This window comes from Palaemon carinicauda, chromosome 33 (assembly GCF_036898095.1).
Source record: "Palaemon carinicauda isolate YSFRI2023 chromosome 33, ASM3689809v2, whole genome shotgun sequence".
Classification (NCBI taxonomy): domain Eukaryota; kingdom Metazoa; phylum Arthropoda; class Malacostraca; order Decapoda; family Palaemonidae; genus Palaemon; species Palaemon carinicauda.
Window position 1 is genome coordinate 5,090,878 of NC_090757.1, and position 15,583 is coordinate 5,106,460.

At 43.2% G+C, this 15,583-nt stretch overlaps 1 protein-coding gene across 1 annotated transcript in view; it reads right to left on the bottom strand.

Moving 5' to 3' along the window:
* Positions 1 to 253: 253 nt before the first annotated feature.
* LOC137626027 (eukaryotic translation initiation factor 5B-like) overlaps positions 254 to 15,583 on the bottom strand; it is a 64,446-nt gene continuing 49,116 nt past the window's right edge. Inside the window, exon 7 of the mRNA XM_068357112.1 lies at positions 254 to 9,222. Within this exon, the coding sequence (XP_068213213.1) occupies positions 8,953 to 9,222 (270 nt within the window). The 3' untranslated portion in view covers positions 254 to 8,952. The remainder of the gene's footprint in view (positions 9,223 to 15,583) is intronic.

The following is a 15,583-nucleotide window of genomic DNA, read 5'->3' on the forward strand; positions in this document are numbered from 1 at the left end:
TCCATCAGATTACTGCCCAATTTCCATAACTCTCATATTATCTGAAGTTTTTTAGCAAAACGTCTTAATAGGTGCCTTAGCCAACATGTTGCCTTTGTGAAATATTCCCTTTAGAGGATATTTTCCAATGAGAATCCATAATTTGGTTGAAAATATTTTTAAACTCCACATTTAATGAGATGTTAATTAACTACATTTTATAAAAACTGGTTAGTACAATATTTTATAAGGGAGCATTGAAGTATACACCGAGTTTTAATAAGCATCAGCACTTATATTTTCCTCCAACTTTGATACATATTAAGAAATACACAAACCAAATTAATGGTAATAAAAAAGATCATGACACAGTAGTCATCGGCAGATGTCACAACATAGAAGAATATATTTCCTGCTTTGCTAGTTTACCGTAAACATTACTGTACTAAAATTAGATTATAAAAACATGCCATCTCTGAAAAACCAATTTATAGTATCCACAGCCATATATTGACACTTTTGAGTCACATCTATACTTTCATTCAAGTTACTATGTTTGTGTATATATGAAAAGGTGTATAAATATATATACACTCACACAAAAGTACAGCCACGCATATATATATATAGCCCTCAATATGGTTAGATACATATATGCTTTACTGCATATGATTCCTAATTGAAAATGATAAAACATTGGCAAGTCAAGAGAGCAGTCCTAAGTAGAATAGCATGATATATTGAAAATCACAAAAAACATAACAAACAACACAAAATTATCACCTAGAATATTTTTGTAAAAATCCTATTACAGAATATTTTTGTAAAAAATGTATGTACATGTAACATTTCAAGTTGAAAACAAATTTCAAGCAATAAGCCCATTGGATAAAAAGAGTATGTTCTAAAACAAAAGCAATTTTTTTTAATCAACTACAAAAACCAAGGACACAGTCTTCTTGAATAAATTGATTCTTTTGCTCAAAATTTCTTCCAAAACACAAGTGGAAAAAAGTTCATAGTTACGCTGAACATTCAATGCAAAGAAGCTTATATATATATATATATCTTTCGATCTTTCCAATTTCACTTGACTGTTCTGTAGCACTAAACTGGATTCAAACCTTTCATGGAATTTTTTAATACCGGTCAAATAGTCTGTGAATGTTACTCAGCCATGCACTCATGTAGGAGTAATTTCACCTGGGTGTTCAAAATTACCGCAATTGCTCGAAGGAACGTATTATACCCATGAGCTCTGGAAAATTTACCAAATGCAAGTATTTTTTTCCTATTCACATTGAAAGTTTTTAAAGTACAGTATCTAATTACCAAACAGTGGCTATTTATTTTTTGCAGGATTTTGCTAAAGGTTGACATCCTATTCAGTATCATGTTTTCTTATTCCTTGCGAATAGTTAAAATTTTGCAGAAATTCATATTTGCAGTGGAGAAAGTGATCATGAACATGTTCCTCTGCTAGCAATTACTATGTAAATGGACTTCAGTGATCCTGTTGAGTTATTGTATTGCATTTGGCATGATTAGGCTTATGCAAGGTGTCACAGTACAAGGTTGAACTCTTAAATGAAAATTATTGGGTATACTGAACCTTTAACATGTATGCTGTTTTTTTTTACAATTTTATTCAACTTCAAGTTTATGTAAAATTTGCATTTCAAAATACCAACCAGTCATTACCAGATTTTTTTCTAGAAATGCTTGAAAATAAAAGGATTCTTTAGCTAAATTACAAAATTTTAAAATCTAGGATTCAAAGTCAAGATGCTCTAAATTTAATTAGATACAGAATGATGCAATTAACAATATCAAATTTTGTTTTTACTGTACTTTATCTGCAAGGTTGTCTTATGGTAGACTTTACAATAGTAATAGAAAAACTACTACCATGCAATTTTATAGTATACTAGCATCAACCTATTTTTTAGTTTGTGGTAGTTCCATACAAATGACAAAATTTAATCATAGCAATGCTGTAGAAACACAAAAATTATACGCTTTACTATCATCAAAGTTTTGTCAAATGTAAAGAACTATAAATTATAAAGTAACATTAAGAACAGTGTATTGTACAATTGTCTGAAGTTACTATAAAAAGTGTTTTGAATTAACATCCAAGTCAAATCATAGTGTGAAAAAAGGAAATGTAAACTAAAAAGGGGCATTCAACCTACAACCTATACTTTTGCCGTAAGTCGTGGTCTGCATGAATGTAAAATAATTTTGTGAAAGCTTTACTTCCTCTTCCATTATGTCATAGCTTATTTAAATGTGTTCTTTTCTTTTCTTTTACTCATTTTTAAAACTACAAGGGTATGCTTATATTAATTATAGTTAGCAGCTGTCTACAAAATCTGACTTTATAAAACACCAAATTTGAAATACATGTAACATGTATTTTTTCCCGACTATACAAACCCGAGTCATTTAAATAAGAGAGTAAACAACAGCATCACTGACCCAGCTGCGTAAACAAAAACATCCGTGTGTTAGGCTAGCGAGTGTAAGAGATATGGAGATTTCCCCATTTTGATCACAAAGCTATAAGGTTTGTGGTGTGATGAGATGGGAAGTAAACTTAAAATGTCTCAGATTTGTAATTGGGAAAATTACAATTCCTTGAAATTAGTGATTTGTTCTGACACAAATACAACAACCCCCTGTCCTTTAAAAAGGAGACTCGCTGTTAGGAGAGGAGAGACACTACTTGAGCTGAAAGTGAGAAATCTTTATAGTCAACTAGCCCACTCTTCCAACATTTATTCTGTCCTATAAGAGGGAAGGTGAGAAATAGATGTAGCTCTTCACAGGCTATCCTTCCTGGGGAGGGGGGAATCCTCCTCCCCCCCTTTTTTTTTTGGAAGGTGCCATCCTTCTAAGTTAAAGTAACCGGGATCGTCCGGTCTAACATCATTCTTCCTGAAGAGAAGACCATATTTCTAATACAATACACCAAAATATCTCTCAAGTCTCACCTAGTATGGTGCTTCTTTTTTGAGTGAAGGACCATGTCATTGATAGTAGAGAAATGGGGGAAGGAAGAAGTATTCGCCATTTACACACTTTCTATAATTTGCATCTGAATCTGGTCAAGGACCTAAATCATTAGTTGGGCATCTACAACCCACTCCAAGGTGTCCAGATATGTGTGTGTAACCTCCAGAAAGTGGTGGCCCATGAAAGTCAATTATTGTCTCTTCCATATTCCTGCCTTCAGCACCTGTCTTGCGGAGACGATCTTCCTCAAGGCCATTGTAGTCCCCACTCCTTGCATTTCATGAGCCTTAACAGCAGTAGGAGTTTTGTTACCTGTAATCTTGTATGTCCTTCTGATCATTTTCCATAGCCAAAAATTGAGGGGTTTCCTACAGATCTTTTTATTTTTTTACCCTACCTGGGCCCACAGACAGATTCTGAATGGTTGGTCTGCAGTTTACTGTCCATTTCAGGTACTTCCTGATGGGGAAAATTAGATGATATTCCGGTTTGTCAGGATATCGTCAGGAGATGAAGAAAGACGCGAATTGTTTGTCCCAAAGTGCAGGGTTCAGAGTCTTTGCCACAAATTCCAGCACAAATTTTGTCATCACTCTCCATCCCTCCAAGTGTGAGATCTAATACGTGATACAGTGGATCTCACCAACTCTTGGCCGATGCCATAGCCAAGATAACAACTTCCTCCAGGGTTAGGTCCCTACGTGAGGCAGTTCAGCCTTTTTGAGGAATCCCAGAACCTTCTTGATGTTCAACTCCAGAAGACATGAGCATGAAGTTGTCCCTGGATGCCCTTAACACTACCTAGAAGCCTTTTACTGCTGGTATTGACTATTGCTTGTCTATTCTGTGAAAGCTTCTACTATCACACAGAGGTTGAGACTGGAAAAATATCCTTCCCCAACACCAAGTATCTCAACATTTCTTTGAAAACCACATCTTTCTGAAAAGGAACTGGAGTCTCCACACATGAAGAAAAAGGGATGATACTATGATGTGATACAGTATCTTCACACATGGGGCTGGCACAGGAGGTTTGGCTTCAGGTAATTCTTTAGGCACTTCTGCAAGGAGACTAGGTCAAGGTACCACTCCACGTCGGGGCCACCTTGGTGTCATTAGGATTAGCCGAAGGTTTGGTGCCTCTGATTACGCACAATAAAGGGAAGGTATTCACATCCATTCCATCAGAGGTACTGAAACATATCCTCAATGAATGCTGTTGGGTCCAAGACTGGTGAGAAATAAATTTGGAGTTTGTGGTTTACGCCGATTGCAAACTAATCAATGGACCACTTTAACAAAACTACTTCGCCCTTCCAACTTGGTTTGTCTGCTATTATGGTCATTTCCCCGGAAGGAACCTTGCTGTCAAGCCTACCACAGTGTCTATTGCCCACATGTGCTTTTGCTGCCAGGAAGGTTAACAGGATGCCATCCCCATTTGTTGACACAAATCTACCTGTCCTATGGTGGGGTAGGATCCTTGTTGACAGCCGTGCATAAAAAATTCAACATCCCAGTGCTTATATGTTTGTTAGGATCAGATAAAGACGTCACCAGTTACAATCCCTGAAGCAAGCAAGACCTAACTGGAATTTCTAGAAAAACTCAATCAGAAATCAGTTTCAGAGTATTGACCAGTAGAGAGATCCAAAGTTATCACTGAAGCATCCCATTAATGTCCCAAGGCAGGAAGTGATGAGGGTGGATGCCTGTCTTTTACCAACCCCCCCCCCCCCTCTCTCTCTGGGAGTTGGCTCCTCTCACAAAACCATGCAGAGGAATCGGGTGAAGTCTCGTACAATTACACTATCTTCCTCCTCTTTGGGGTGAAAAAGTGTTAGGAAGGAACAGGTAATAAGAATAGGTAAGCTAGTTACCTGGTGACTAGAAGGTAACTATGACCTGAAGAAAGATTGTATATGCCTTCTTGCACGATTCCGGATTGTGGCTACCGTAAGAGTGATTTCCGATCACACCCAATGATAGCATGATTCCCAATCGCATGCATAATGATTGCAGTTCCCTATCGTATGGGTCTTGACCAAGGGTCATGGCCAATCCTGTGGGAAACTGATCATGAAGAATAACTGCAAGGAGGCTTGTTTTGCTGGGAAAGAATACAATCGTAGTGCTCCTGGGAAAATGAAACACAAGGATTAAAGCATGAGGGAAACTTGTTCCTCGTGAACGTAGCATCTTATAGCCTGCAATTGTGATTGCCGATAGCCTGCAATCGTGAATGTCGATCAAACGGAAACTTCACGAAAGTGCACATAGTCCATGTACTGAAGCTTATTCTCAGGGAAAGGAAAGTTACCAATAGGTAACCTTTTGTTTCTTGTACCAGGTGAGAATTGCGGAGCATACCCTCACTCCCACCTGTAAGCACAGATAGATCGGTCAGCAATCAGTATCTTTATCACTCTGCTGCGCAATAGGTAAGGACCAAACCCCAATGACTAGTCATACCGAGATTGCTTGATTCGTGACGAAGTTATTAGAACGCAGGTAAACTGGAACGTAGCACATGGACCCTTAGCACCTGGAAATCATGTGCTTGATGATTTTGGACATAGATAATTGGACGATTGTTTGCTTACACCATCATGTTTGTGTCGGCTCTCGTCTGCATGGGAGGTGATCATGTTAGTGCTGGCTCTCATTTGATTGGAGACTATTGTGTTTGGCCTTCTCTCTTATGCGTGGAGATGTTCATTAACAATCATGCACGTTGCGGAGATTGTGTTCAATTGTGGAGGGGTGGCTAAGAGGTGGTTGTGATCGCACTTGAGACCAGGAACAATGAGCAGTCATCACACTCGCATGTGAGGAAGGTGTTCATTGTTCGTCAAATCAAGAGAGGGGACTTGAGTCCGAGAGTACTGTTCCTGGGACCTCTTCTTAAGAAGTCAACCTGATGGAAGGAGACTGGATGCATCTGTTCTCCTTGTCTTGGAAGCTGGGCAGTAATTGCATGTGATGGTATAGCTAGTAATTTTAACCCTCTGGAAACGTTAAAACGTTGTAGAGGCCATAGACATTCTTATGTCTTCCTTCCTTAGATCACAGAATTAATCCAGTGACGGTGAGGTAGTCCTTGTGATATAGGGGAGGGCCACCTATTAGGATATGCCATGATTGCTCACAGTGACGTTCCTCTCTCAAGGTTCACTCCGAGTACAGTCTTGGAAGGTCCTCTTCTCCGAGTCTTCCAAGGTAATAATCTCTCCCTGCTTGATCTTGGTGAGACTCCTAATGAGGCGACTTACTGAGGTTAAAATCCATGAGAAAATATTTAAATGAAAATTATTTACGGAATTATTATAAACTCTTAATGCTATATCAAAGTCGCAAGAACTTGAAAACTCTTGCGCCATTGCCAGTCGTCATACATCCTAACATGAGGTTCACTGCGTGCCATGACATAGTGGCAGTACCGGGATGAAACTCGCTTATTGTATGTAGTCCGAAATGTCTCTGGAATGCGTTCTTTTCTAAACGGGAGAAGGAAAACAGTAAGAGACTTGGTTAAAACTTACAGCTAATGTTATGATGTTGAACAGGGTGACATAAGTCTCTTTTTATAATTCATATATGAAAGATTTGTTTTAATGTTGTAACTTTTATTATATTTCAATTGTTCATTACTTTCTCTTGTAGTTTATTTATTTATTTCCTCACTGGGCTCTGTTTTCCTTGTTGGAGCCCTTGGGCTTATAGCATCCTGCTTTTTCCAATTAAGGTTCTAGCTTAGAGTGCATTGGGGTGGGGAGTAGTGGCGTTCCCTCTAAAGCTCTCGACCCGCTGTTCGGCATTCTTTCTTAGAGACCGCAAGGAAAGCCTAGTCCAGTTCAAACCCCGTAGAGGTGGGCCTGGGTTAGGAATGGAAGAAGGTCTGGTCTCTTGTTCCCCGTGCTTTTTAGCGACGGTACCTTGAACGAGGTGGTTTCCCCTACTGGTTTGGCAGCCATAAAGAGGTAAATAAACAGCTCTGATGTAGTGGACCCTTTGAGGGTGAACGAGAACCGCATTATCTAAGTACCTCTACATGCACCACAGGGAAATGAATAGAGGTCCAACCTTTTGTTCCCACACACATGTATGTGGGTGCTAGCATCTTTACATGATCCTCTTATGAGTGCTGTAGAGTAAGATGCATATGTGACAGAAAGGTCTCTGCTGCCATCTTGGAAGGACAGTGATGCCACGTTTGCCGCCTTCTTCCTTCTGCTCCTAACATGGCACACCCATGTTCCTCTGGCCATTCTTTACAGTTTAGGGCAGGTTGAGAATTTGAAACACTGCTGGTTCCTGCATGGGTTACAAGTGGAATAGGGGTCACCCAACAGAAAAGGGAGCATGGGTTACAAGTTGAAGGGGGGTCAACCTCTAGAAAGTATTGAGCCGTTGTTGTTCTTCATAGCCAGGGCATTTCCTCATCCAGCATGCTTGCTCCATCAAAACACGAACTCACAAACAAGCTAGGGGAAAAACAGTCAGTTCAAGTTGCCGTAGTACCTTGGCTAGTCAAAGTCATGTCTGGAGCAAGAAAAAGGATTTGGCCCATGTGGGAAAAGGGGGTAACTCGGGTAACTCCCTTCTCTTCACACTAGCCTCCCACACAGGCAGTTTTTGTTGACCCGACAAGGTCAATGATGCTGTTATTTACTCCCCCATTGGAAGTACAAGGGTTTGTATTCATGTCATAACGAACTAAACTTAGAATGAATTCCATGCTCAAGTTCTTTTAATAAGGGCAAATATAAATAAAAGCAGATCAGACATGACTTCTACCATGTTGAATATTAAAGATTCACAATATTTTTTGTAATAGTTTACAATATTAATGATTGTTATTTCTTTAATTGTGACAGCTAAATTATTTTTTCCAAAATGCTTAAAAGGTTATCTTTTATAAAAAAAAAAAAAAAAAAAAAATGTTTAAAATGTAACCACTGAAAGTACCAAAAGATTAGACTACTACAATATATACTTTTAAGCATGCCTATGCAGAAACCTATAACAAGTCTGTTCTTTTGAACAATAGTTTTGTTTTAACATTATAAGAAAAGTTTTAACACATAATATAAGAAAATCTGTATCTTGGAATAAACAATATGCAAAACTTTAATTTTCTATCCAAATAGGGTAGTAAAAGTAGAAACATTGTGTACCATCTCCAATTTAAAAATTAAATACCTGTATATAATTTGTAACAATGCTTCTAAGCAATGTGCTTGAATTTGCTTATGTTTTAGTGTTTCTACAATGCTAATTGAAATTCCGCATGACCTCGTAAGTTGAGAAATAGGTGAATATCAAAGGGCAGAGAGATCAATAACCATAAGTCGTGTCATAACAGTACAAAATAGAAATGGAAGGAAGCTGACATAACAGTATTTGTTTTTTAATAAATAGTGCCATTGTTTGCTGTTCTTCAATTCAATGACTGATATCTGGATGTTGCTTTTCACAGCAACAAAACTTCAAAGTTGCAATATTTAAATTTCCTTGATTTCCTAAATCTTGAGGCAAATACAAAATTCTCTTTTTCATATACTGTAGTTCACATAGAGATCCACTTGTCATGTGGTTTACTATCAACCTTTCACAACCAATTGCCTGCAAATTTCTAGCAAGAGGAGAGCAAATATTGTGAAGGGGAAAAAAAGTGCTTGAAACAACAAAACTCCACAACCAAGCTTCCAGATAATCAATGCAGATCTCTTCCACTTTGACAAAAGCTAGATATAAACACAAGAAAACCAGGGTTGGAAACATGCAAAATTGTACAGTATCTTGCGTACCAACAATTAGTGATGCCAGGTTACCAGTTTTCTATTCTGTTGTAAAATATACAGCATCTGCAGTTCCACCAAAAAAATCAAACTGCTGAACCTCGAGCAAATACGGTAAATTTCCACAATAATTTATTCCTAAAGAGTTAAATACTTATAGAATCTGGAATTGTTTTTTCAATTCAAGCATTAACTTCCAATCAGTCTTTGATAGATCATCTCTAAAATAGTCTTTACAAGCATTTATAGATTCACGAGAAATTTTGCTCACTAACATATCTTCAGGCTCAAAATGTCGGCCAACTAACTTCGGCGTATGTCCTGGAACGTTTTCAATTTTGATGCAAACTTCGTCACCTTTCTTTGCTATATCAACATTTTTGTGATCAAATTCCATGGATGTGACTATTCCAATTTCAACAAACTGAAATAAAAAGAATAAAATTAATTTGTAAATTAAGACCAACATACCTATTTAGTATTTTTGCCAAATTGCAGATTTCACTCTAAACTAAACACTTGTCTTTATAAAGGGTTATTTTTTGCTTGAAATATTTAGTGATTCTTTTAAGAAGCAAATTTGGAGATCACAGCCACTAGCTACAAAATCACACATTTTCCTAACTATAAAAACCTGAATTCTTTGATAGGAGTAAGATATCAACAAATTTGGGAAAGGCCTTTTAAACATTTGAAGCGGTAGTAGTTGTTGATGGGTGGATAGTAGACAACTCAGCTCTCATAAACCCTGAACCTAAAAATGGCGTGTGGTTAAGGAGGGAATTACAACTTGAAAGGTCACAGGGTTTTAATTTATACAATATAAAATTACTTTAAAAAATCACAAATTTTTAAGTAATTTGTATTTTTCCTAACATACTTACTTAGAACTACCTTCTTAGGAGTTACTGGTAACTCTACCTAACCGACCAGCTTTTTTGTATAGTTTACCCTCTTTCCGTTTTCTAAGGGGTCAACCTCAGGCGGTGTGATATGTGCCCTGAGGCGACCCGGGGTCGGGAAGCGTACTAGCTCAGGTCGTCGACTCGTCAGTAAGTTTCGTTGGAACAGGTACTACTCGACCCTGCAGGTTCTCGGGGAAGGATGGGTGGGCCATAACCCGAAGGTAGTTCTAGGTAAGTATGTTAGGAAAAATACAAATTACTTAAAAATTTGTGATTTGTTCCAACACGGTTACTTACCTAGAACTACCTTCTTAGGAGACTTAAACTTTAGGAGGTGGGAGTGTCCTGCAGGGACCAGAAGCCGACAGGGAGGCACGCGAGAGAGGGAACCTCTAAGGAGGTTTTGCTTCTACGACCACTAGAAAACTGCACGAAAAGTAGGGGAAACTATCCAAAAAACTCACTTAGTGTCTAATGGCTTACCTTTTCAAAACCAACTCCGATGCATGTTCTCTTGAAGGACGTTTCTTCAAGTGACTAAGGTCTTTTCAACATCTTCCTGGGCAGTACGGCCCGGGGAAGGAAGGAAAGGAGCTGAGAGGGGGGGGGTAAGGTTAAGGAAGGAACTAGTGTCTCTTGGCATTAACACCCCGATTACACTGGGGCCATGACCTTAGATCTCTTTAAGGGCCGAAATGATTGGGCCAATGGAAAATCTGTCCAAGGATTTTCTCGAGCAATCTTTGAGTTAGTGTTCCGTGAAGGTGGACAGTCTAGACCAGGTCCCTGCCTTCAGGATCTTTCCCACAGCCATGTTTTTCTCGAAGGCCAGGGAGGTGCCCAGACCTCTAATATCATGTGGTATTGGTTTTCCTGGGAGAGGAGTCCCAGAAGCCTCGTAGGCCCTCTTTATCACCTGTCGCAGCCAGAAAGAGATAAGAGTTCTTCGAGACCGGTTTCTTCACCCGGCCTGTCGAGACGAATAAATTTTTGATCTGAGGGCGGAATTTTGCGGTCCTCTCCAGATATTTCCTTACTGTTCTCACGGGACATAAGAGTAGATCCTTCGGGTTGTCGGAGCGAGGGATGGCTGGCACCGAAAAACCATCAAACCGAGGATCCCAACATGCCGGGATCTGTGTCTTCGCCACAAAGCTAGGGACGAACCTAAAGGTAACTTCTCTCCACCCTTTGGAGTGTGAGACCTCGTAAGAGAGGCCTTGTAACTCGCTAACTCTTTTCGCCGAGGCCAGGGCTAAGAGGAATGCTGTTTTAAGTGTGAGTTCTCTGTCTAGTACGTCCCTGAGAAGTTCGAAGGGTGGCTCTGACAGAACCTTGAGAACTCTGGCTAGGTTCCACTGCGGAACCCTTACTTCCTGGGGGGGACATGATTGTTCAAAGCTGCAGATGAGCATAGAGATGTGCCTCGAGGCTCCCAAGTAAATGCCCCTAAGAAGGAAGACTTGACCTAGGGCTGCTCGTACTCCCTTGATGGCCGGAATAGACGAGCCCACGTCGTCTCTCAGGTACACCAGAAAGTCTGCAATGTCCTGGATCGACGCCCCTAAGGGCCTGATGTTCTTGGACGCACACCACTTCACGAAGACTGCCCACTTTGCTTGGTAAACTACTGCCGAGGAACGCCGTAGGTAACCCGACATCCTTGCCGCGGTTCTCGACGAGTATCCTTCTTTCTTCAGTAGCTTCTCGATAACCTCCACGCGTGAAGGCGGAGGGATCGAGGGTTTTCGTGCCACCTGTGAAAGTGAGGTTGACGCAGGAGGTCTGGCCTGTCCGGAAGCGGCCAAGGAGGACGAAGAGCTAATTCTTTTAGGTCTGTGAACCAGTCTCTCTCTGGCCACCAGGGCGCTACCAAAGTCATCGACAGGTTGGACGTCGCTCTCACTCTGTTTAACACTTGCCTGATCAAACTGAAGGGAGGGAAGGCGTACACATCGAGGTCGTCCGAGGGATGTTGGAAGGCGTCCTCGAACGCTGCCGACGGGTCTGGGACTGGAGAACAGAACACGGGGAGTTGGGCGTTCAGACGTGTGGCGAACAAGTCTATCACTGGGGAGCCCCACATTAGGATGACTGCCCGAGCTACCTCCGGATGTAGGGTCCACTCTGAACCTATCACTTGACCCGCCCTGCTGAGGCCGTCGGCCATCACGTTCCTCTTTCCTGGGATGAACCTTGCCGTCAGTTCTATCCCTTCTTCTGTCGTCCACTCTAACAGTTCCGTGGCTAGGGCGCATAGAACTCTTGACTAAAGGCCCCCCTGTTTTTTTACATACGCCACTACTGTGGCGTTGTCGCACATTAACGCCACCGTGTTTCCTCGCAGGAAGTGTACGAACTGTCGACACGCCCTCAGAACCGCTATGATCTCCAGGATGTTTATATGGAGAGACGCCTCCTCGCTGGACCACTGCCCTTTTGTCAATTCCCCTAGCAGGTGTGCTTCCCAACCCTCCTTCGATGCGTCCGTGAACAGCATCTCCGGGGGATCGGGGGCGAAGGGCATTCCCTTCTCTGTGTTCGACCTGAAGTTCCACCAAAGAAGGGTCTCTTGCGTCTTCGGGAGGACTGTGACTCTTTTGTGGGGCTCCTTGCCTTGGGTCCACGATTCCTTCAGATTCCACTGTACCGGGCGGAGCCTGTGTCTCCCTTGCGGTACTAATTTCTCCAGCGAAACCAGGTGACCCAGTAATTTCTGCCAGTCCTTGGCCCTCCTGGGTTGGCCCGTCAGGAAGGGTTGAAGGATATGTTCCAGGTTGTCTAACCTCTCCCCTGAGGGGAAGGCTCTTACTAACTGGGTGTCCAGGACCATCCCCAATAAGTCATTCTGGTGCTGGGGACTAGTTGGGACTTTCCTAGGTTGACCGTGATCCCTAATCCCTTGCAGAGGTCGAGCAACATCACGCCTTGCTCCTTCAGTTGTTCCCTTGAGGCAGAAAGAAGCAACCAGTCATCCAGGTACCTGATCAGTCGTATGCCTTTCTCGTGCGCCCATGCCGAGATTGTGGTGAAAACCCTCGTGAACACCTGCGGAGCCGTCGATAGGCCGAAGCACAGGGTTTTGAACTGCAGGACACTGGACTCCCACTTGATTCTGAGGAACTTCCTCCTGGAGGGGTGCACGGCGATTTGAAAATAGGCATCCTTGAGGTCGAGGGACATGAGGAAATCCCCCTCCCTCAAGGCTGCTAACACTGTCTTGGGGGTGTCCATTTTGAAGTCCGTCTTTGAGACGAACTTGTTTAGGGCTGAGAGGTCTATGACCGGCCTCCATCCTCCTGTCGATTTCTCCACAAGGAAGAGCCTGCTGAAGAAACCCGGGCCGGGGTTCTCCACTGTCTCTAAAGCTCCTTTGGCAATCATGGACGCTACTTCCTCCTGTAGCGCCGACCTCTTCAAGGGGTTCTTTGGAACCAGCCACTCGGCCCGGTGGGCTGGGATGAGAGGGGGAGGCTCTTTTAGGAAAAGGAGTCTGTAGCCCTCCTTCAGGACCGTCACCGTCCAGGGATCCGCACATGCTTGCCAAAAATGTCTGAGGCATCCCCCTACTAGGGTCTCCTGTAGGAGTAGGGGGCCTCTCTTCCTACCTCCTTCTGGAGGAGCGGCCAGAGCGACCTCTCCTAAAGTTAGGAGGGTCTGAAGACTGACTGAGGGCCTTTGTGGTCCTACGGGTGGGCTGCTGAGAGGCTTGAAGCCAAGGAGCTGACGGTGGTTCTCTTCGAGGCAGCAAGGGGGTGGCCTGGGAGGAGTGAGGGATGTCCGCTGAGGCTCTTCTAAACCCGGACTTCCTCATAGGGGAGGGCCTAGGGTCCGCGTCTCTCACCTTCTCCATCGTATCTTCCACCAAATTGATGGGGAAAATGTCATTTCCCCACACGGAGGAATTCCTCAGTCTCCTCGCTTCTCTGTCCGGTAACTTCCGCACCAGTTTGCTAAGTACCGTATCCCTCTTCCTAAGAACCCAGTTCGTAGTCACAGACAGAGACTGGGATGATAAAAACTTAAAGGCCTTGCCTCCCGAACTAACTAGCTCCCTCAGCATGGCCTGATTGTCCGGGAGGGAGAGGTCATGGGACGCGATGCCTGAAACCCCACCAAGGCGCAAGACCACCAATCCAACCAGGTAGACAAGGTCCTGTGCCATGTCCTCCATCATAGAGGCTTCTGATGGGGAAAAGCACACGGGGGCAGTGGAGGCCCTGTCTTCCGAGGCTCCCTGGTTCAGTGAGGTCACCGCTGCTTCTACCGCACGGGGTCCACCGCGATGCTCTTCTGGGACGTAAAAACGTTTCTGTGATTTTAGGCCCGGAAGAAGCTTGGAGGAACTCTGGCTTCTGGGGGCCTCTGCCAGTCCTGCCAGGTATTCATCTATTTGTTCCATCCCCAACTTCACGTCTGGAGCGAGAGGGAGAGACAATGAAGGCTTTTGTTGCACCGGGCTGTCGATCATTCTGGACAGTCCGGAGAGCATGGCCTTTGCAGCTGAGGGCTTAGGTTCATCCAATCGGTGATGCCGACGAATTAGGGCCAGAACCATACGGTAGGAGGAGATGTCGTCAGACGAGCACTCTCCTCCTTCCACCAGGTCTTCCGTCACCAGTTCCTCCGTACGGGGGTACTCCGAGACGGTGGGAAAGGCAACGCTGGACGAGTCTGCCAGTGGTATGGGCTGCCCCGTGGGGACGAAGGTATCCGTCATGGGAGTACCTTGTTCCACGGGGGACTCCGTGGATGGGGGATCCATGCGGACCGAAGGGCGCCCTTGGTGATTTAGGAAGGCCTCCAAGGTGCCCGTGGTCGACGCTAAGCCTTCCTTTATAATCCGTACATCCTTCCTAAGGGAAGAAGAAGCAGGGCCACCGTTGGGTTAGTCACTACACAGGGGGCCCGGTTCGACCCCTCTTGCCGGGCGACTGGTCCGAAGGAGGAGGTAGGAGGATGAGACACAGAAGGCGAGGCTCTAGGGAGCCACCCGGAAGCGGCCGCGGCTGTGGTAAACCTAAACAGCTCGCTCCGGGGCACTGTGAAATTCACCCACTCCTTGGACTTGCTCCTCTTTGCTTTCTTTTATTACTTTAAAAATTAGTGATTTATCCCTACTCAAATACAAACTATTGTCGTTAAATATGAAATTACTTAGGAGGAATGAAGTCTCTATTTCCAAACTGACTGGTTTGCTTTACATTGAAATGAGAGGCCCCTTGTACCTGTACAGGAGCAAAAGTGAGGACTCCTATCAACCTCCAAATGACCTGGCCATGACTTTGCAGCAGGTAATGGAATAGGTTCCTAGCTGGTAACTGGAAGATGGTCATGGGAGAGGATACAGAAATGTATGCTCAGTCACTTACAATAAATGGTTTTCATACAGTTTTCCTATCCTTCCCTTTGTCTAGATGGATGGGAAAGATATGTCCATGTCTAAACAAATCTTGTCTGTTTAGCAAACTTGTTCGATTATGCAGCTTATCTACATCTAGTGTCCGATCCAGAGCACAATGCTACACCCACTGTACCCAAAGGGAGGGGAAGAAAGAGGAGGAAAAAAGGCCAGCAAATCTTTCTCTTAAGTAGTGACCGCTATCTTGGATGACATGTTTCTTATCCTGTGAAGGTGCTAGATTTTGCTACAAAATCTGTTGTGCAACTACCACAGAACCAAGGGTGAGGATATCCAAGGACATGTGGCTATATTCCCAAAGGTAGTGAGCAGAGAAGGTTGCCTGTCATTACCAGACTCCTACCTGCAAGACCTTCAAGGTTCCTCCTGAGAACTAAGGTAGGTATGATATCTGACTTTATGTACTTGAATCCCGGATGGTCCTTCTGTCTCATTGCTTGCAGGATAAGCATGCCTGA